The following is a 20,901-nucleotide window of genomic DNA, read 5'->3' on the forward strand; positions in this document are numbered from 1 at the left end:
CAGCAGGAGTACGGGCCAGGCTTGAGCTTCGTGCCCCCATGGCTCGTCTGGGTTTGAGCCCAGGCAGGCAGGAAACGGGAAAGCCTATCTGATGTTTTCCTTCACCCAGGAGTACGCAGCGTGGATCCCAAAACCGGCAAAGAGATTCTGTACAACCTGGAGTCGCTCATCAACTCTGCTGTGTTCCCAGGCCTGCAGGGAGGTCCCCACAACCACGCCATTGCTGGTAAAATAGCACCAAACCCAACTGCGAGCCCTTGGAGGGAGCGCCTTTACTCAGGGTGGCCCCCATGCAGTCGGCCTGGGGGCTCCCCGCTTTTGCTCATCCCCTGGCCCCGAGCTCCCGTCTCACCTGACCACAGTGTGTGCCAGGACTTCACACTGGGGAGAAAGTAGAGGAATCTCTCTGTCTAGGAGAGGCTAGCAAGGAAGACAGCGGAAACTGGTGACTGGTATAAGGGAGGGACACGAGGCAGTGGTGGCCGCCCTGGGCACACTGAATCAGCCCCGGTTCTGTGTGTAGCCCTCTTTAAGAAACAAGAGAGGAATCTGACAAGTAGAAAACAGCACAGCGGAGGGAGTGCGATTAGCAAGGACGAGCTGCCTCTTCGCAGACATGCTGACCTCCCGTGGGGAGAGGCACCTGTGTCTGACCAGCACGCCGTCGACCTCGGGGTCGCACCAGGAGCTGCTGGGTGTCTGATCCCATGACCCTCCAGCGAGCATTCAGTGAACGATTCTTCCTCTGTACAAAGGGCTTAGAAAATTTGTGATGATCTCAGTTATTTCACTGTCTTCTTTGGAACAAAGCAGCTGGTGAGAGCCCAGGACGAAGGTGTAACTTCCCATCAAAAGAAGCACTCGTGTTTCCAAGCAGGGGAGAGGAGGAGGCAGTGAATGGGGGATGTAGGCAGCAGCATGGGGCAGGGCTGGGCGTCCAGCAGGGTGGCTTCATGCCCCCCTTTGTACCTGCCAGCTAGCACCTGCCGTTTCTTAACCCTTGGATGATGGCATGGCCCAGCCTCCAGCCACTCGCGGCCTTTTCCAGTCATTGCCACATACACTGGAGGCTTGTGTGCTGGGACTCAGCCACATGCATTTTGCATTCTCCTCTATTTTCTGTGCCCTGTAAGCAGCCTTTGGGATTCAACACAGGGTGCCGGCCAGGTAAGTCTGGATGTGCAGGGTAGAACAGGCCTGCACCTCTCACCTGGACTCTGAAAGCTCTGCAGAATTGGGCTTCAAAGCATCAGCGTGTAGTGCCGCTGAGTAAGTGTTTTCACATATCGAGCTTTAAAGGGACTGTAAAGTCCATCTTGCCTAAGAGCAGTTTTCCGGTGATAATCTCATTAGCATGGGACTTCCATGCCTGGATCAAGGCCACCTCAGAAGCACTTGCTCAAACAGAAGAGGTCTGGCAGTTTGGCCAGGTAATTGTAAGGTTAAAAATATATGTCATTTGGGGGCGGGGAATGTGATCCACCCCCTTTGGTGACACTGAGAAGCGAGGAAGCCTGAGTGGGGGCAAGGGGTGTTTTCTGACTCGCAGCCTGTCTTCTGATCCCTTCCTTCCTTCGGGACCCATCGTCTCTGCCCGCCAGGTGTTGCTGTGGCCCTGAAGCAAGCCATGACTCCAGAGTTCAGAATCTATCAGCGCCAGGTGGTGGCCAACTGCAGGGCTCTGGCTGAGACCTTGATGGAGCTGGGCTACACGGTCGTAACAGGTACCAGCAGACACTTGGCGGCCCCGCCAGCCCGGGACACGAGGCCGCCCCTTATGCTGCATGAAGCCTCACACCGCGGTTCAGCCAGCCAGGCTGTGGCTGTAGGGTAGTGGCCCTGGCTCTGCGGCTACAGCTGGGGTCTGAGTCGGGCCTGCCTCCAGAGGAGGTGCGCCCCCCATGGCTTCCGCCTGCCTTACTCAATGGCAGCTGCCTCCGTGGTTAGGCCAGAGATGGTGGTAATATCACCTGCTGTTTGTCACCTGGCAGGTGAGGCCTCAAGTCCTCAGAACAGCTTTCTGAAAGGAGTACCCGAGGCTCACCTGAGAGAAGTTAGGTCCCGGTGGTCACACGGCTGGTGGGGGGCAGAGCCAGGACGTGAGCCCAGGGCCGTCTCCGCAGCGATGCCTGCACGGTCCTCCGGGCATGTCCCCACTCACCAAGAGTCAAGGTGGAACCGGCTGTCCTGCCGGGAGTGCGTGGGAGTTTGCTATGTCCACGTGCTTTAATGCGAAGATGGTGGTGCTCAGTGACCCTGAGTGACAGGGACTTCCCTGGTGAGGCCCCGCCCAGGGGTACACAATTAGGATGGCACAGTTTTTCTGGCAGAGCGCGTGCTTTGTTATTTCGAGGAAAGGCAGCTTTATTCTTCTCACAAGGCTGCCGTGCATGCTAGTGGTAGGGGGTCCGGGAAAATGGGTCCTGGTCACCTGTGTGTGAAGGTGCCCACTCCTGCCCACTGTCCTTTAGAGGTTACAGGCCCGTCTGAGGAGTGGGCTCCCACCAAATCTTGTGAGCAGCAGCGCGGGGGCAAACCGTCCTCTCAGCAGTCCTGGCCGCACCTTTTTTCTGTTTTCCTTCACTTCCTCTTATTGCCTCTTCTCCACCCTCCTCATCTAGTAAGAAAGCCCCGGAAATCTCGGTGTGCACTGTGACCCTCTAGGTCCCTTAGGTCACTGTTTCTCAAACTTGGATGTGCATACAAATCCCTGGGCACCCCGTTAAATGCAGGCCAGGCTGGGATCTGCCTTTCTGCCCAGCTCCCAGGTGGTGCTGGTCCGGGAACCAGGCGTCGCAAGGATTTAGGCCAAACTCCCTCTGGCTCCCGGCGCCCATGGCAGCCCTGCCGGGCCAGCTGCTCGGAGCCTCCCAGGGCCCTTCCTCACCCCTCGCTCACACTGCTCTCAGGACACGGTGCAGGCAGCTGAAGCAGATAATGGTGACCATACTGCAGCCAGCACTTGTGGAAACGTGCCTCGTGCCTGGCACTCGCTGAGCTCTATATACAGCCCCTTATTTCAAGCTCACGAGCCTTGTATGTTGTTGGACTTATTTGACACATGGGCGTCTGAGGTTCCAAAATGTTGAGCTGCCTGACTGCAGCCGCACAGTCAGTAAGTTCTGGGACGTGGGGTGCAGAGCTGAGCGCTGACTTAGCTCACCCACACCTGTGTGGTCGTTGCTTGCCCGAGTCAATGACCTGGGATGAAGGAGAGTTCAAAGCGGAGAGATCCAGGTACTTGGGAGACTCCTGGGTGGCCTTGGAGCAGCTCCAGAAAGTTCTTTCAGCCTTGATATCCTCATCTGCCCCCTCTGATCATACTGTCACCCTCACAGGATTAGGGATAAAATGTCTGATAGGCTAACAGTGCTCAGTGGAGGCCGTGGTTACCCAGTTACCATAAGGGAACCACTGCCTGCTACTCCGTGCTGCCTTGGAGGGAGCCTTGAAGACTGATTTCAGAGATGCTGCATGGGAGGCAATTTCCCAAGTGGTTTGTCAGAGGAAACGGAAGCCGTGTGAAGGGCCCTGAGTGGGCTGTCACTCCCTGGATACGCTGCCAGGCCCTTCAGCAGCACCTGGCACGCCAGGTCGCTGCAGCGGGCACTCTGGTCCCTGTCCTCCCAGCTCGCAGCCCCCGCACCTCCAGGCGCGCTTTTACCCTACTCCGTCTTTTCTGTCAAACTCTCAGGCCCTGATTCAACCCCCCAGAACACGCCGGCCTGGCCTCGCCGGCATTAGCCCCCTTCCTCCACCACCCTCATCTCAGAAGAGAGCATTTCCTTCGCTTGGCATGGGATCAGCCTTCTAAGGCATTCCTGCATGTCCAACTTGGTTTCCAGGTGGTTCTGACAACCATTTGATCCTCGTGGATCTCCGTTCCAAAGGCACAGATGGTGGCAGGGCTGAGAAGGTGCTGGAAGCCTGTTCTATTGCCTGCAACAAGAACACCTGCCCAGGTGAGAGTCCTCCTTGCTCTCCTCTTCCACACGTCTGCACTGAGGGCCGGGGTTACGGCTGATGGAAGTGGCTCTGGGGACACCGCAAATGATTTGGGGGTAGTACACCATACTGTTTGGGAGCTCAGTTGTGGCTCTCTCTGGGCCGCTCCTGACAGGCTGTCCCCCTGGCAGGGACGGGGGACTGAGGTGGAAGGTGGAGTGCTTGGAGGTGAGGGGTTTGGATGAGGGAGGAGGGGCCTCTGGAAAACAGGCTGGATTTCTCGGTGGGTTGTTAATAAGACATGGGCAACACTCCTCAAAGCCAGACAGATGCTAGCCGCACTTTTAGAAGCAAAGGCCATGTCACAGAAGGCCACCTTTTTTTTTTCTTTTCTTTCCTTTTCACTTTCTTACTGTTTGAAGTAGAATGGTCACGTGCCCCCTGCCTGTGCCTTAGCTCCCACCTCTAGTGTGGAAGTCAGCGGTGCTCGTCGCGCTCTCGCTAGGTCGAGCCGGCATAAGCAGGCGACGCCTTTGCCCACGTGGCTCTTACACAGAGGGCAGTGGTGAGGTGAGTGCAGCCCAAGCACAGAGCTTGTTTATGTTAAAGGTGACAAAAGTGCACTGCGACCCAGCGGGCTGCGACTGGGGACTCCAGCACTGACGTCCCGAGGACTTCTGGAAAAAGAGTTCCAAAAAGTAGCCCACTTCATTCACAGAGGTAAGGATACAGGTTTGGAAGTTTGCCACGTCATGTTGTGTACAGGTGGTCTCTGACTGCATGGTTGGGACCTCACCACTGAAGGACATTTCTGTGTCAAGGCTGAGTGCCGGGGACATGAGACAGCGGTCATTTAGCAGACCACCTGGTCTGAGGTTTGTAAACTTGTCCTGCTCAAGGAAGGGTGCATACAGGAATCATTTCCGGGGTGAACACGCTCCCAAGGGCTGCCACGCCCCCAGTGGCTGGGGCGCCTGGGCAGTTGGGCCTCGGGTGTGTCTTGCTGGCCCAGCGGCCTCATTGTCTCTGCTGCACAGGGATAGAACTGACTCTGCAGCTCCAGAGCGACGTCGGTGCCAGAGCCACCCTGAAGGAGTTCAAGGAGAAGCTGGCAGGGGACGGGAAGCACCGCAGCGCCATCAGGGCCCTCAGGGAGGAGGTGGAGAGCTTCGCGGCTCTCTTCCCTCTGCCTGGCCTGCCCGACTTCTAGAGGAGCCACCAGGCCACAGCGCCTCAGTGCCAGAGTGTCGGGCCTGCCCAGGAGTGCCTGCCCGACGACCTCGCCTTTCTGAGGACGGAGAAGCACCACCATAGGGGACCTGGTCACCTGTGTGCTCTCGGAGCTTGCTGTGGGGACTTTTCTCATGTTACCTTCTTCACAAATCAAAATCTGTTTAAGGCCCATTGTTAGTAATTCTGGGACAAGTTATTAAGGAGTTTTAATCTGAATCTCAATTGCTACACAGCTATATAGTTACTCTGGAAAAATGAAACACCTCTTTAGCCTTAATTAACTTAGATGGGGGATAGGGCAGAGCTATTAGAAAGATTCCAGTAAGTTTACTCATCCTTCTGTTACTGGGCTTCCCCCAATCAATGCAGCAGATAAAAAAACACCCAAGTTTGCAGCTTGTAAAAGCTGCCCGTTCTTAATATTTTGTTACCAGGTAAGATGTCAAAGGAGACCGGAATTATGACATTACAGCTGAAGAGAGAAATTCTCAAGTTTCTGCTGTATGCTTTCAATCAGAATTCTAAGTTAGACAAACCTATGCAAGGTGCCCCCCAATATGTGGTTTCTGTTAGCAGCTGTGGAAATGGTCTCCTTCACCTGCCACCCCTGGGCAGGCGGGAGCGCCTGGGGTACCTGGTCCTCTCCTGGTGTCAGCATCAGGCCAGGGGCCCCTCTCCCCTGCGTGAGAACCAGCTCCCTCCTGCAATCAGGAAACCAAAGGTCACCTTCCCAAAGGGAGTTTATTTTTCACAAAGCTGAAGTGCAAAACATAAATGACCATTTGTAATAAGCAATCAAATTTTTAACCACAGAATGTCTACAAGAATTATAGCTTTAAAAAATACAACCAATTTTTGTATTTCAAAAATAACGCAAATAAATTAGTTTCTTAAAAAGTACATTTCTCATACTATTTGTTTGGCATTTACTCTGGTTGAACTCTGGTGCAGCCCTAACTACGAGCTGCTGTCACACGTCTGTTGTACTCTTGCCCTCGCCAGGGAGGATGACCGCAGCTCACGTAGCGGTCGGGTCACATTCACGCACGGACAGAGGAACATGCAGTAATAAAATACTTTTCAAAAAATAATAAATATGACTTCCTCACAGACTATGCTTTTCACTGCAACCCTAAGGGCGGCACTGCTCTCGGCCCAACCTGTGTAGACAGCCAGTGTCGGCGGGAGGGGCGCCCTGGGTCCTGGAAGGTGCCCCTGCAGTCTGGAGTGTGGCATGTTGTTGGCATTTACTCCAGCGTGCGGGGGACGGCTGCTGCAGTCCCCTGGGGTGTAGGTGACACACCAGTCCCCACATCTCTGCCCAATTTGGGAGTTCTTATGCTGCCAAGTCTTCTGGGGCTTGACTCCTCCCCAGCCAGGAACAGACATCTCCGAGACCTCGGTGTAGCCTCCATGTTGGAGTGGAACCATCAGTCCCAGGAAGCCAGGGCTCCCTGCCAGCAGCTTAGTTCACTGCACGGTGCTTCCTCCTTCCCATGGCCATGACCAGGCCTTCACAGGTAGGGCCCGACTGGGTAAGGGCTCGGGAAAACTTGGCATGCTCAGACCTTAGCAGCCGAGACTGGTTTCACTTTCCAGCCAGAAATAGAAATTTGATACTTTTTCCTTTTTGCAGTCTGTTAACACGGTACCTCTAGTCCCTATGACAGTACTAGACAAAAGCTAGAAAGCTGGCTGGTTTGATTCAAAGCACGAACCAAGGCACTTTCGTCTGAGCTGTCCAGGGAGATGGCAGGTAAAATCGGATTGCTGGCTAGGGGGCTCAGTGCCTCTGAAGGCCACTCACACCTGATGGGTCCCCAGCAGCTGAGTGCTGCCACCTGTGCAACGATGACACGGCAACAGCAGGAGATGCTGACCCGCCTGGCAACAGCAGGCCCAGGGAGGCGGGGGCTCACAGCACTGGCAGACGCAGGTGGTCAGTGTGCGTGCTCGGTCTTCAGGACTGTTCTAGGCCTCCAGACCCACGGCTCCGAACTGCAGCAGCCCTGGCCTTTGGCGTAGAGCGGGTGGCCTTCCTTGGATTTTGAAATGGGATGTTGCTGAATTGGGGTTGGAGGCTACTCTACTTTGCATGTAGTAACTGATCGGAAATGAAGTTAAAAGCTAGATGGGAAATGACAGGTGAGCTATCATGGCTCATATCCAAATTCTCGGGCAATGTGTAACTTCGGCCATTGCGGATGATTATGGAAAAGTCACTTCTAAAACGCAAAGATCCCACTAAAGGAGCAAGGTCCCTGGGGAAAGGAAGGTGCGAGGCAGCAGCCCAGGCTGGAGCCATCTAAGCGCCAGGTGCTGCGCACGACTTCGGCTCATCTCTACAACGGAGCTTCTGGAAATCACGGCTGCGTAACTGCTGGCCTGGGCTGCTTTTAGAAAGGTGGGCAGGGGGGAGGGGAGGCATGTAATTGGAAGTCGAAACAAACCTCAAAGTTCAGTGCCTGGTCCTTCAAAGTGACAGGACTGGAGAATAAGGGGCTCTGATGTCCTTTACTTTCTGGGGAGAGTTTTTCAATGTTTTATTATTGACACTTATATTGACCTATTACTAGAGGAAAACCTCAAATGAAAATTCTAGAAGAGATTAGTCCCATTGCATAGGGCCCCCCACCACTAAGATTTACAGATGCATCGGAGACTTGTAGTAGGTTCCAGTCCTCCAAAGGGGAGGGGCCTGAGGCAGGGCAGCGTCACAGTCTCAGCTGCCTCGCCCCACGCTGGCTCAGTCCAAGTGCCACTTTAAGATCCCGCTGAAAAGAAACACTTGGCATCAAGCAATCCTTTCAAACGGCCGCACTGAAAAGCTAGATTTTAACCACAAATTAAAATCCTGGCGTTCACCTACTGGTCAGTGAGGGGACTTGCCTTCTTCGTGAAGAAACAACTCCAGGAAGCCGCTTCGTTTGCTCTTTCTGTGGTGGGCGCTGCAGGGCCGTCTTCTGTTCACACCTGCCTGGCCTGCCTTCGGGACCATCGTGGAGGCTGAGCTTCTGAGCAAACACCCTCCGAGGCAGACGTCTGTGGGAGTGTGTGGCTTGTGCCTCCACAGACCAAGTCTGACTGACGTGCCCGTATCAGTTTCCCGGGTGAAAACAGTATAAACCGCTGAGTCCACAGTGGTGTGAAACACAGCAACGAAACAGCAATGGGCGTGCCAATGATCCCTTTCCACCTCGTTGTTGGGACCCCAGACTCACGCCCCTGGAGGCCTCAATACACAGCAGTTAGTCATCCAGTTAGAAAACAAAGCGGCATCTGAACACGAGGGAGGGGAGAAGGTGACAGATGGGAGCTGAGAGGAACAGGATTCCGATGCAGCTTTCCCCACTGGCACACCCACCCCATTTCAAAGCTGCCAAGATGTTCTTGGAAACGTGTGTGTGTGAACATATGCAACAGGCACAGGTATAAAGAACAACGATGAGATGTAAGCAGTACACTTGCCACACACGGTTCTCGGTCACAGAAACAAAATCACACATCCACGAAGACAGCCACAGAAGGCTTTCGCCTTTCCTGGAGGAAACTTCCGCCATGACAGGAATGGGACCCTGACCAGAAGCTGGGGGGTGCGAGCCAATGGCCGTATCCTTGTGCGGAGGCCTGGGCAAAGAAGGGACCACAGGAGCGACGTGATGCAAGCCCTCCTTAGTCACAGAGGGCTCTGCTTCTGGGACCTCCATGACGTGCCACAAAGCTGACAGGTGGACCGGTCCCCCAACGATACAACACGGGCCCTGGAGACACGCACGTGCTCAGCACTAGTGGCTCGCTCAGGTGTGTTTTATCACAATTTTCTGGGAACAAATGAAAAGCAAATATCGAGAGTTCTCCCTACTTAGTCGGAAAACAGCTCAAAATAGTATAAAATTTTCAAGATTGCAAGAAACCCTCCATCTATATACCAGTGGCATTTGTTTAAGAAGCTTCAGAGAGGTCATGTTGGTTGAACCAGGGAGCGTCTCCTGAGAAGGTCGGGGGGCTCATGAGAGTAGAAGTGAGCTGCTGCACTGAGGGGGGCCTATTTGGGGGGTCCATGGGGGCGGAGTGAGCTGTGGGGAGGTGAGTAGTTGGGGGGTTCCATGGGGGGGAAGTGAGTACTTGGGGGGTCCATGGGGGGGAGGGAGGAAGCTGTGGGGAGGTGAGTACTTGGGGGGCTCCAGGGGGGAGGGAGGGAGCTGTGGGGAGGTGAGTAGTTGGGGGGCTCCAGGGGGGAGGGAGGGAGCTGTGGGGAGGTGAGTACTTGGGGGGCTCCAGGGGGGAGGGAGGGAGCTGTGGGGAGGTGAGTAGTTGGGGGGCTCCAGGGGGGAGGGAGGGAGCTGTAGGGAGGTGAGTACTTGGGGGGTCCATGGGGGGGAGGGAGGAAGCTGTGGGGAGATACTTGGGGGGCTCTAGTGGGGGTGGGAGTTGAGCTGCCTTGAGGTGAATATACTTGGGGGGTCCATGGGGGCAGGAGCTGTGTGGCGGTGAGGACTTGGGGGCGCTTCATGGAGGCGGGAGCGAGCTGCGGGGAGGCGAGTACACTCTGGGCCTGCACAGCCTCCCAGGGCAGATCCATGAAGTCAGTCACACAAGAAAAGCTTTCTTCTTCCTGGAGGAAATCCCTGCCATGAGTTATCACCAGCTGGGCTGCCCACCCAGACCAGCCAGCTGAACAGAACTCTGCTGTCACCGTGCCCACAAGACCCCATGAGAGGTAGTGAAGTAGTTGCAAAGGTTTGCTTTGGGTGAGAGGACCGGGGTGTGACCTCTGCCAAGTTCCAGCACACATCCGCAGACCTTCCTGAAGAGGCCTGTGCTCGCTCGCTCTGCAGAACTGGTGGGCCAGCCCGAGCCTGCCGGCTCTCCATCACGCGCACAGTGGTGGCCTCATGGCCCCGTGGCCCTGCCTGGCTCCCGGGTTTTCCAGCATCTCCGCGAGCGTTCGCACTGACACGTGTCTCAGTGACACGACCAGGGACTCCTGCTGACCTGTGGGCCCATTCCCCAGGGCCCACCCACAGGCATTTCTGCGCCTGGTGAGGGCGTGAGCATGGGGATGGGTGCCGCTCATGCTCGCTGCAGCACTGGAACCGGGGTGGTTTTCTGCCCCAGCGGGGACACAGCTTTCTCCCCTCCACCTCACTTGTCGGGGCCTCCCCTGGGATGACACGCTATAGCAGGCCATTGAGCTGGAGCCTGAATGAGACAATGGATGTCCCGGTGTCCTATTTCCCACCAAATCGGTGCAGTAGTGGCTGCTTTACTTGCTTTTGCCGCTCCGTGTCCAGCGCAGCTGCAGGTGGCCCCCATGGTCCTCCCATCAGGGCTTTGCCTTCCTGCCCCTCATCCCGCCCCACTGAGGCTTTCTGCTGCTCTGGCTGCCAGTCCTCAGGAAGCCAAGCACCCCTTCCCAATCCTGGGGCCACTCGCCAGGGAGACGGAGCTGTTACTGTCCTTCCAGACGCCTTCAGAGAGCCAGGCCCCCCTCTGCCCAATTCCAACTTGCAAGCTGCCTAGAGCCGCCTGAGAACCCCAGCTGCCACCCTGGTTTCCTTCCCACCTACGACACCACAAGTCTCAACAGCTCCGAGGGCAGCTTGGTCACGCCAACCCTTCCCTTCCCCGTGCTGAGTCACAGTGGCTGGGACTGACCTCAGATTTTGTACAAAAAACTGGGGACATAGTCAAACCTGAGCATGGGGTGGCTGGTCCCAGGAGACTCCTGCATATAGTGCAGCTTCAGCAGCTCAGCCAGGTACTGGACCACCTTCACGTCTTCATTCACGAGACCAAGATTCAGCTTCAAGAAGCTCGCCTGCCGGCTGGCAAGCAGCTCCTGTGTGTCCTTGTCGTGGGCTGGCAGGTGCAGGTGGTGGCAGAAGGTGTAGAGGAAGGCCTTGGAGCAGAGCTGGGCGAGCATGCTCTGGACGTGCAGGTAGTAGGTGCTGCCCCGCTTGATCTGCGTACGGTGGTCTGCCAGCCGAGGCACAAGGCTGCCCCGGTACAGAGGGCAGCGCAGGGTTTTGTTGTCCAGGTCCAGGACGCTCGCGTAGCGGCTGTAGCGGCTCAGCGCGTGGAGAGTGCCAGCACTGGCAGGGGATGCCAACCTGAAACACACAGGCCGAGGTCAGCAGGAAGGTGAAGCGGACACCGGGTGGGAGTGTGGCCTCCTGTCTCTGGCCAGTGCCCACCCGCCGACACTCACTGGCTTTCTGGAAGGCAAATCTGATCATCATGATCTTCAAAGGGCTCCTTACCACCCTCAGGACCAAGTTCACGTGCCTTGGCATGGCCCACAAGGCCCTGCACACCTGCTTCCTGCTGGCCTCTAAGGCCTCATCTGTCACTTCCCCAGTGACTCTCCCTTGTAGCCACGCCAAGCTTTCGGTGGGGCCTCAAACTCAGGGGCCTACCTGCTCTCCCTGGGATACCCTCCACTCCCTTTGATACTCAGCTTATGCCAGTTGAAACCTTCTCCAACCTCCCCTGATCCCCTCTTTTGCTTTCTTGCTGTGTGACCTTGGTCAAGTTCCTTAACCTTTCTGAACCTCATCTGTAAGACAGACCTACTAGTTCTACCTCATGAGTCATTGTGGAGACGAAATGAGCTGTGCTTAGGAGACCTGAGTGCCTGGCCCTCAGCACCACCAGCCTGGCCTGGCACTAGGCAGTGTGGCGACAGCTGTCGGTCCTGTCTTGCTCACTGGACGAGTTGCTGCAGACCCAGGCCTGGCCCTAGTTTGGCCCCCTACCCCTGCTGCCCAGGGCTGTGCCTGGCACATCGGAGGCTGGCAGCAGGGTTCGCTCAGCGAGGGAAGGAGGTCGGCGGTCGGTCCTGGTAAGCAGCTTCTCAAAACCCCCCTCGGCATCAGTTTTCCCAGAGGGCCTGGGACAACCCTGCAGCCCGGTAAATGGCTGGCCGACCAGAGATCTCACAGACTGACACACCTCTGGGACTGATGGCTTGTGTTCGACCCAAGGTGGTGTGTAAAAAGGACTAACAGTCGCTTGGGACCAAGGTAATCTCCTATTTTTTCCTTCCCGAGGGTTATCTTATGTAGTTAACAATCATTTACTGAGCATCTACTATATTCAAGGCAGTGACTCGTGGGCTGAGCAGGCAATGAAGGACGAGCCTGCTGTGCTGGGGAGAAAACACACTCACTCAACTGTACCAAGTGAAGGGGGTGCAGTCTGTCCACAGGAGGCCTGGGGCTGGAAGGTCCCTGAGCAGTGGCCCCGGAGGAGCTGGGCCGTGAAAGAAAGGTGGGCCATGCGAATGTAGAAGGCACCCAGACCGCAGCCAGACCAAGGGTGGCGAGATGGGAAAGCAGAGCCACACGTTCTGGGAACCGTAAGGAGAGCAGCGGGCTGTGGCCCGCATCCCATGGGGACGGGAAGTCAGGTGAGCAGCTCACTGGCTTCTCGGGGAGGCAGGCCTTTCCCCCCACATTCCCAGTACGCGAGGTCCACTCCTGAGGCACCCTGACCTCCCAGCTCACCGAGGCACTGCTGCAGCAGCACAGCCAAGCCCCACCTTATCTCCCTGCCCCTCCATCCCAGCCACCTGTCCGCCGGAACACACTGGCCGCAGGCACAGCCTCGTCGGGGCTGCTCTGACACCCCCACCCTCTCCTACCTGTGGCAGCACATGTTCTCTGCGATGTCGCATCTTCTACCTCTTCCTCCATTTGTTTCCCTCAAAGCGCCTCATCAGGAGGCCAGATAACACGGGAAGGAAGAGGCAAGCCGCAGGCCTGTCCCTCGGCTGCACAGCAGGTCTGGGGCGTCTGTGGGCCTCGTCCTTCACCTCCCACACCCGTTTAGATTCCTTTCAGCCCATCCCAGAGCCAGGGCGGCAGCCTCTGCACAGAGAACACTGAGGCCCAGACAGGGGCTGCGGCTTGTCCAGGGTCACCCAGCTAGAAGGTGGCTGAGTCAGGACTCAACCCAGGGCCTCTAACACGTTTCCCACCAGAACTGAGCTGTTTTTCTAACAGTCCAGGGCTTGTTACTGTTGCTTAGTAATTTATAAGATAATCTCTGGTTTTGACTTAAAATAATGGGAGACTGACTTGATTGTTTATCCATCTCTTGTACCCACTTTGTGGCAGAGGGCCTACTTTAGTGAAAAAATAAAAAATCAGGGGCCAACGAGACTGGCAGTTCTGGGTGGGAGCCCGTAAAAGCAGTTCATCACCTGAGCTGGTTTTAGCTGGAGTCAAAGCCCCTGAAGGGGACGCGACCCTCCTGAGTCACAATCCTCTGATTCCACATTAACCTAGCACACGAGACCAGCCCCTCCATTGCTGAGCACCCCAACGAACGGGACGTTCATGACCACACAAAGGTCCCTTTTCTGCGCATTCTCTTTAATGCTGATTCTCTGCCTCCCTGTTTCAGTGCTGGGTCTGGCTGTGGGGCTGACTCACCGTCCGTCCACAACTCCGGGCACTTCCGAGGGCCAGGAATGGCACTGGAGCTGGCCACACATCCAGACCCGCATGGGGCTGCTACTACAAGCCCCTCACAGATGGGCCGACGAGCTTTGCTGAGTGAACGAATGCGATGACTGGTCCAAATTCACAGCTCGCAGAGCTAGCACAGCACTTGAACTCAGAAAACCCACTGCCTCCCTCTAACAGCCACAGACTACGTGCCACAGGTTTCCACCTTGTGACCCTGTCACGTCCTGTCTACCATTCACCCCCCAGGATTCTAGCCCCTCAGCTGACCCTTCACTGACAGGTCCCCAGGGGAACAAGGCCTCCCACCCCCTGGAACCTACCATTCCTCATGCCTGAACGGGACCCCTGGACGCAGCGGTCCCAACTCCCAGCACGTGTACACAGGAGGTCTGAGCAGAAGAGCTCTGAGAGAGAAGTAACCACTCACTTCCCACTTGGGACTCCTGGAAAGACCTCAGTGATCACTTCTGACAGGTCTCGCGTTTGTGGAGGGCTGCTTCCAGGCTCCAAGTCCAGCGGGGAAGGTGCACCAGCCCCCGCCACCCAGGCCTGCCCTCCTCGCAGAATACTCGGGGATCAGACATGATGGGCCCTGCTGTCACGCAGCAGCCTACCCGTCTGTCCCCTCGTACCTGCCCCTAAACAAAAGAGTCTGTGAGACGGATCCTTTCAGGGACTTTGCTTCACCTCTGTGCTCACACCTTATGTCTCCCTGTTTGGCCCCAAAGGATGGCTGGTTAGTCAATGACGGGTAAGATTCTTCAAGGGAGGAACAACCTAAGACAGGCACAGTCGCACAGGGGCCATCTGGAGAATTCACGGGGTTGATAGAGGTGGGCATAGACCCCCACCTTCCCCCGGCTAAGGAGAGCTTCTGCCTCTGTGGCTGCATTCCTTCCCACAACCTGCTTGGGAAGAGTTTCAATGATGTGATAACATCAATTCTCCATCTATTCATATCAGTAAGTTTCAGCATAAAGGTTTTGTCCTTGGGGAGGTACATACAGCAATTACTAAGACATCACGGGACTTTCGGTTCCGGCTGCCTGCAGGGTGATTGGGTTGAATCAGTTTCCTGGTATAATGTATGAAATTCACAGATCTTGAGATTAACAAGCTTCACTTCCTCATTTGTTAATCAATAAAAGCTACGTGTTGGCCCGATTCGGGGCTCAGTCCTTGAGGCTTGGGTCCCTTGGCCCCGCTTGCACTCTACTCATGGCAACTGTCTCCCTTAACCCTGCGCCGCCCTCCTCGCTCCCCCAGCTCGCTGCGCGGGGCGCGGCAGGGCCCTCCGACCACTGCTCTCCAGGGGCAGGTCTTGTCGCTCCCTCTGCGGATGGAAACAGCCTCCGAGAGGTCAGGCTCACAGTGGGGACGGCTGGGGCTGGAGTGAGGGCTGCCCTGTCATGGCACGCACCATGGCTGCTGACTCAGCTGATAATGCTGGCACTGGCACAGTGGCTGGCACACAGCCCTCAATAAATATTTGGCAAATGATCATTCGGTGAGCCAACCCTCATTTTCTCAGGAGGGAACAAAGCCTCGCCCAGGTGCCCACCAGCTCACATGCCCTCTTGCCCTCCTGGCTGCCAACACGGCCAACCTGCCCACTGCCCTCTCCTGCACCCTTGGGCACGTCATTAGGTAATCACAGCGGGATTTCCGTGCAGCCAACCGAGGCCTCAGAACCCTTCTCCACACCGCCTCCAGTCAGGTACCTGGTAGAGTGCAGCTGGCGTGAGAGATCAACCTTTTGCCATTCGGCACAATCTAAGGAGGGACGTTCAGGGAAAGCCTCTGGAAAGGGCAGGACCGCACTGAACCTGGTCCTCGATAAGCAGATAATGTCCACAGATTGATGTGCGTTTTACATTCTCTTTTGAGGAAAAGTCAAAGGTCAAGGATTGGGGTGAGAGGATTGAGTTGGAGGTGGGGGGAGAGGAAGAGGGAGGCAGAGGGGGAGGGGGAGGGGGAGGAAGGAGGGAGAGAGGGACAGAGAGAGAGAAAAAGGGACACCAACCTATCATTCCACCAAGAACGGTAACAAAACATAATCCCTGAAAAACCCTTCCCTTCCCGGGACAGAATGGTTAAACCCAAGCACACAGAGGTGGCGTCAGCAGAGGGTCAGGACCCTGGGAGGAAGGACAAAGCTGCAAGGCCACTCGGTGCCGTCACCTAACCTGCTGAGCCTCAGACTCTGCATCTGTAAACAAGCACTCGACAGTTTCCTACGATGCCCGAGGCATGGGCTTGTCCAGGTGTCTCAGTCTGTCACACCAAGTCCCCACGTTGTCCCTCTAACCCCAACAAGGGCAACCCCATCTTCCAAAGCCAAAGACCTCAGACCTTCTTCAATCTCCCTCCCTCCCTCCCACCTGTCACTAAATTACTCCTGTTGTTTTCTTAGAACACACAACGCACTAACTGTTAGAACTCGCATCTCCCTTCACGGCAAGGCTCCGGTCACCTGTGTGCCCCATTTCCTAAACTACACATCCTTCCCGAGCAGTGGCTTGGCTGGTACCCCAGCACCCGCCACCATGGCCTCGGGTAGACTCTCAACAAGTGAGTTCAGCATGACATTGAAGTGGCACCTAGTACGGCCGCGTCTGACGACGGCAGTGGCACCTGACTGAATCCACCCCCCATGACCCTGGGGAAAGCTTAATGCCGCAAGCGTTAGAGTGAATCCAGGTGACTCACAAGGAAACTCGGATGGTGACTTCACTGATACCAGAGACCCGTGAAAAGGGGAAGCCAGAAACTGAGAAACAGCGCTGACTGAGGCGTGGAAGACATTCCTTTGCCTTCCTCTGCGGTGCAGGAGGCAGAGACTGTCTGTGTCAGCAGGGACTCCAGGCTCACCTCGCTCGACACTTCATCTTACACACGAGCTAAGTGGGGTGCAGAGAAGGGAATGAGGAAACTGAACACAGTGCACATGCCTGAGCCAGACAACTTGTCAAGCAGTGTGTGGGAAAACAAAAAGAATCTACCGAAGGACAAGAGAGTAACATGGGAAATGAAGCAGAAAACACTCAGAGAGGGAGAAGGAACTGGCTTTTCCATTTCCTTGTGAAGAAAGCCTTCTAGGGCAACCAGGACAGGGAGTGAAAGCCGCAGAGCCGAGGTGCCTCACTGGTGATGGCTGCCCTCTGCTATTACTAGCCCCGTCCTTTCTCGGAAGCAGATCTCTCCTGGGTCACTTACACCATAGCGCTCCTTTGAGACTCAGCAAGGACCCGAGATCTCAAAGTCCACTCTTTCCCAAACCTTGCTGCACATCACAGAAAGCCCATGTCTCACCCAAGACCAACTGAATCAGAATCGCTGCAGGTGGGGCCCAGGAATCGTGATTTTTACAATTCTCTAATAATTCTGACACAGCAGGGAGCAGAGCAGGCTTGGCAACCACTTAGGAACTACGACGCCCTCACGTGACAGACAAGGAACAGAGGCCAGGAAAGGGAACGAGTTGCCCAAAGTAACAATGAGTTGGTGCCGTCTGGAAGCTAGAGCTCCTGATTCGGGGTCCACCACACCAACTTGTTAACCTTAACTGGGGGGTGTACATTTGAAGCCTCATTTCTAACTGGACAGGGCCCTTACCCATCCACAACCAATTACCTCTGCAGGCCAATAAGCTTCCACTTCTGAAAATCCATAATGTGCAAAGGGGAGGAGACCCAGTGCTTCACGGGTTTGGCATAGCGGCTGTAGTTGGGGATGAAGATGGACAACGCCGTCACAAGCTTCCTGACTATGGCCTCGTCCTCGCCCAGGACCACGAGTGTCCTTCCGCTGAGCAGGGAGTAGATGGCTGGGTGGGCAAAGGGATACTGACGGATGAATTTTAAGGCATTCTGGCCAGCCCTCTTTTTATGCCTCTCAGAAGAGGGGCCGGCAGGATGAGCAGAGGAGGGAGTCCTGTCCCAGCTGCTGGAGGCTACACTGCTCACGTAGCTGGTGGTGTCTGAGTAGTTGTCCAGGCTGGTCTTACTGACGTCCCGGCTAGCCAGCAGGTGACTCGGGTCCAGCTCATAGGCAGGGCAGCCTTCAGAACTGTTGTCTCGGGAAGAAGGGCTGGCGTTTTCCACCGTGAAGTCCGCGTGGAAGCCCTGGTCCTTCTGCCTGTAGCGCTGTGGGGGGGTGCTCACTACTCCGTTCTTGTCAGAGCGTGTGGGGACTGGAGTGGAGAGCGGCCCCTGCAGACTGTCGCTCTCCTTCCCAATGCAGCAGGAGTCTGTCTGTGAGGTGGCGTTGTCTAGGCTCCCTTCCTCGGCTTCCCCCAGCTCCGGCAGGCTGACGCCTACCTGGAAGTGGATGGCTCCCTCACTGTCATCTGCATATGACTCTTCTTCGTTAATGGCACTTGGGTAGCTGGCCTTGAAGTCCTCAGGGATGAGGGCCTCGGAAGGGCAGGTGCTGAGGACCTCGATGCTGTCCTCACTGACTGTCCTGTGGCTGACCGCTTTGCTCCGGACCACCCGGGGGCTCAGTGACACCGTGAGGCTGGCCTGGCTGTCAGATGTGGCCAGCACACAGGTGGGCTTCTCCGTGCCTAGAACCTCGATGCTTTCCCCACTGCTGACGCTCCCTTTCATGTCCATATCCAGGTAGTCCAAGTTCTCCTGGGGGTCAAAGCTGCTCAGGCCTGTCCCCTCCACTTCCCTGTACTCCTCCTCGCCAAGTTCCTGCTCCATCTTGATGAGCACAGACTCCACACTGGACTTGTAGGAGCCAGCGCTAATCAACACTTGAGGAATGGGACATTCTCCTAGGGACCTGGAAGGTGGCCTGTCTTGACTGGGCTGAGGGGGTGAGCTTGCCTGTTTCTCTACCACCCTCTCATCGACCTCCGCAAAGTCTTCAAAGAGGAAATTTGTTATGTGCTGTTGCTTTAGTAGTGCTTTGTCAATCTGGCTGGTCAGGAGATAGCACAGGTCTCCTCTGAACGTGTGCTCTATGTGGCTGAGCTGAGCCAGGGTCTGGGTGAAATACTCAGTGTCACAGAGCTCTTCCAAGGTCTTCAACTTCTTGTCAAAACACTTGGCGGACTTGGCTTTGATGAGTTTTGGGGTGTAGGCGGGTCTGCAGGTGTATAGGTCTGTGTCAGCACACTCATCAGGATTAGAGGTAGTGGCTGCCTGGGCAGGCTGACCCTGGGTATGCTCCAGCTCCCCAGAACACAAATCAGACCCCTTCAACTTCCGATGAGGGTATGAGCGGATCTGCTTCAGCAGGTCTTGGTGTTCAATGATGGATTTCTCTACACTAGCCAGCTCATTGGCTTTCTCAATTGCCTGAGATGAGTAAAAACCTTTGTCGTTGGCTTTCTTCTGGATCTCCGTCTCAGTATGCAGCACTGTCCTGGTGTAATCCAAGTCTTTTAGTTTTTTTTCAAGTTCCCCAGCAAACGACTTCCTGTTGCCTGTCTTCAAGCACTCAGAAGCTTTGGAAAATTCAGCTGAAAGCTCCTGAAACTGCTGCATGATTTTGTGCTGGTCTGCGGAGATATAAGCCATGCAAAAGGGCCTCACGAAGCCACGGGCCTCCAGGTCATACAGGGTAAGGTGGTGCACGTACGCAAAGGCTCCCTCCTTGGAGTCTCCCAGAACGACCTTGGAGTCCTCCACGAAGTTCAGCTTGGGGTAGGCAGAACCAGGCGGATGGCCCACAAAGGAAGCCTGGTAATCCACAGACATGATCCGCAAGGAGAAGTAATTAAGATCAAAGGTACCGAAAACTTTGGTGTCATTGGGGATGGTCAGCAAGGGCTGGGGTCCCACCTGCTCCGAAAACTCGGAAATAAGGATGAAGTCCCGAGAGAACTTGGCTCCGGACAGTTTGGACCATGGGTTAGCTCCTTGGCTGGCGAAGGGGAAGAGCGGCACCGAGTACTCCTCGGGCAGGGCCGGCTCATGGTAGGGCTCCTCCTCGTACTCGTCCTCTTTGGTGAAGGCCACCACGTCAGGGGCGCTGATCATATTTCCAGATATACTGAGACAACATTGAAAGGAAGCCGGGAAGAATGCCGGGGTAATGGACGCGGCGAAGAGGAAGCAGGCCCTGGAAGAGGAAGCCAAGTCCCTGCGGTCTTCTTTGCGCCCGCCCTCGGGGGTCGCAGGCTGCCCCTCACACTTCCGAGGACTGGACTCCCGCAGCCCTCACAGGTGCAGCTCCTGCAGGGCGCGGAGGCCCCGGAACTCCGCAGGTACAGACGACCGGGGAGGCCGGGTGCCCCCCTCCGCCTCCTCTTCTGGCGGCCGACGCAGAACACCTGCAGCGAGATCACCGGGACTCCCCCGAACCCACCGTGACAGCAACAGCCCCGACCCTGGACAGACGCCTAACGCGGGGCTACGGGCCGCTGCAGGGACCAGCCAAGCGCTGCGGCCCCCACGACCCGAGAGCAGAAACCGTCGCGGCTCCTCGGACGCCACAAGCCAGAACCAGCTACCGCGGCGCCGCCATCTTGGTGTCACATGACTCGTGGTGTCGACGCCACGTAACCCGGAAGCGTCTGCGTACACTTCCCAGCAGGTGAGAGGCTTGGACTGGACTGTAGAGCGGCTTATCCCAAGGACGAATCGATCAAGGCGAGGAAGTGAGGCGAAGGAGCGGAAACGCGATGGGACGAGTGGTCCGGAAGCGCGGGGCAGTGTGGGAGTTGTAGTTCGCGGCCCCGTGGACTCGCTCCTGGCGGAAGTGGTGGGAGAAGGCGGGCGGAAGCTGGCCGCCGAGGTGCGGGATTCCGCGCAGAGGCGGCGGTGGTGAGAAGGCTGCACCTCCGAAGCCCGGTGGGCTGTTGGGTGGTGACCAGGAGCCGGGCAGCGGCGCTGGCGGCTCCCAGAGGCTCTAGTTCCCTTAGGGTAGGCGTCAGGTGGCCCTCACGCCTGGCTTCCCCAGCATGTGCGGGCACCCGGGGAGCAGCTGCGGGCGCCGGGCCTAGGGATGATCTTCCCGGTCGCCCGCTACGCAGTCCGGTGGCTGCATCGGCCCGGAGGCCAGACCCTGCCCCCGTCCGCCATGGAGGTGGCCTTCCGAGGCGTGCGGAAAGTGCTTTGTGTGGCGGAGAAAAACGACGCGGCCAAGGGCATCGCCGACCTGCTTTCCAACGGTCGCATGAGGCGGGTAAGGAAGCGCGTCCGCTCAGCTGTGCTTGGCTGTGGAGTCCACGGAGCGGAGCAGACCGGTGGGCCCCGGGAACAGAGATGAGGGTGGCTTCTCCCGCTTCTGGGTC

At 56.4% G+C, this 20,901-nt stretch overlaps 3 protein-coding genes across 8 annotated transcripts in view; 2 read left to right on the forward strand and 1 right to left on the reverse strand.

The window, feature by feature from the left end:
• SHMT1 (serine hydroxymethyltransferase 1) overlaps nt 1–6,078 on the forward strand; it is a 29,306-nt gene extending 23,228 nt beyond the window's left edge. For all 3 annotated transcript variants that reach the window (XM_019753767.3, XM_019753768.3, XM_074320601.2), the window contains exons 8-12: nt 110–226; nt 1,602–1,724; nt 3,846–3,962; nt 4,555–4,665; nt 4,983–6,078. In XM_019753767.3, the coding sequence (XP_019609326.1) occupies nt 110–226; nt 1,602–1,724; nt 3,846–3,962; nt 4,555–4,665; nt 4,983–5,155 (641 nt within the window). In that variant the 3' untranslated portion in view covers nt 5,156–6,078. The remainder of the gene's footprint in view (nt 1–109; nt 227–1,601; nt 1,725–3,845; nt 3,963–4,554; nt 4,666–4,982) is intronic.
• A 3,350-nt stretch (nt 6,079–9,428) lies between these two features.
• On the reverse strand, nt 9,429–20,158 carry SMCR8 (SMCR8-C9orf72 complex subunit). The gene is made up of 2 exons (XM_019753736.3): nt 17,286–20,158; nt 9,429–11,291 (listed from the first exon to the last, which is right to left on the reverse strand). Exons 1-2 carry the CDS (start codon nt 19,643–19,645, stop codon nt 10,838–10,840), a joined length of 2,814 nt encoding a protein of 937 aa, XP_019609295.3. The 5' UTR covers nt 19,646–20,158; the 3' UTR covers nt 9,429–10,837.
• Nucleotides 20,159–20,373: 215 nt separating this feature from the next.
• TOP3A (DNA topoisomerase III alpha) overlaps nt 20,374–20,901 on the forward strand; it is a 29,040-nt gene continuing 28,512 nt past the window's right edge. For 2 of the 4 annotated variants that reach the window (XM_019753735.3, XM_088801864.1), the window contains exon 1: nt 20,374–20,792. In XM_019753735.3, coding sequence (XP_019609294.3) covers nt 20,613–20,792 — 180 coding nt within the window. In that variant the 5' untranslated portion in view covers nt 20,374–20,612. The remainder of the gene's footprint in view (nt 20,793–20,901) is intronic. The other 2 variants (XM_074320606.2, XM_074320607.2) reach the window with 2 other exon arrangements.

The sequence above is a fragment of the Rhinolophus sinicus genome, chromosome 12, assembly GCF_057876585.1.
Source record: "Rhinolophus sinicus isolate RSI-liver-muscle chromosome 12, RSI-T2T, whole genome shotgun sequence".
Classification (NCBI taxonomy): domain Eukaryota; kingdom Metazoa; phylum Chordata; class Mammalia; order Chiroptera; family Rhinolophidae; genus Rhinolophus; species Rhinolophus sinicus.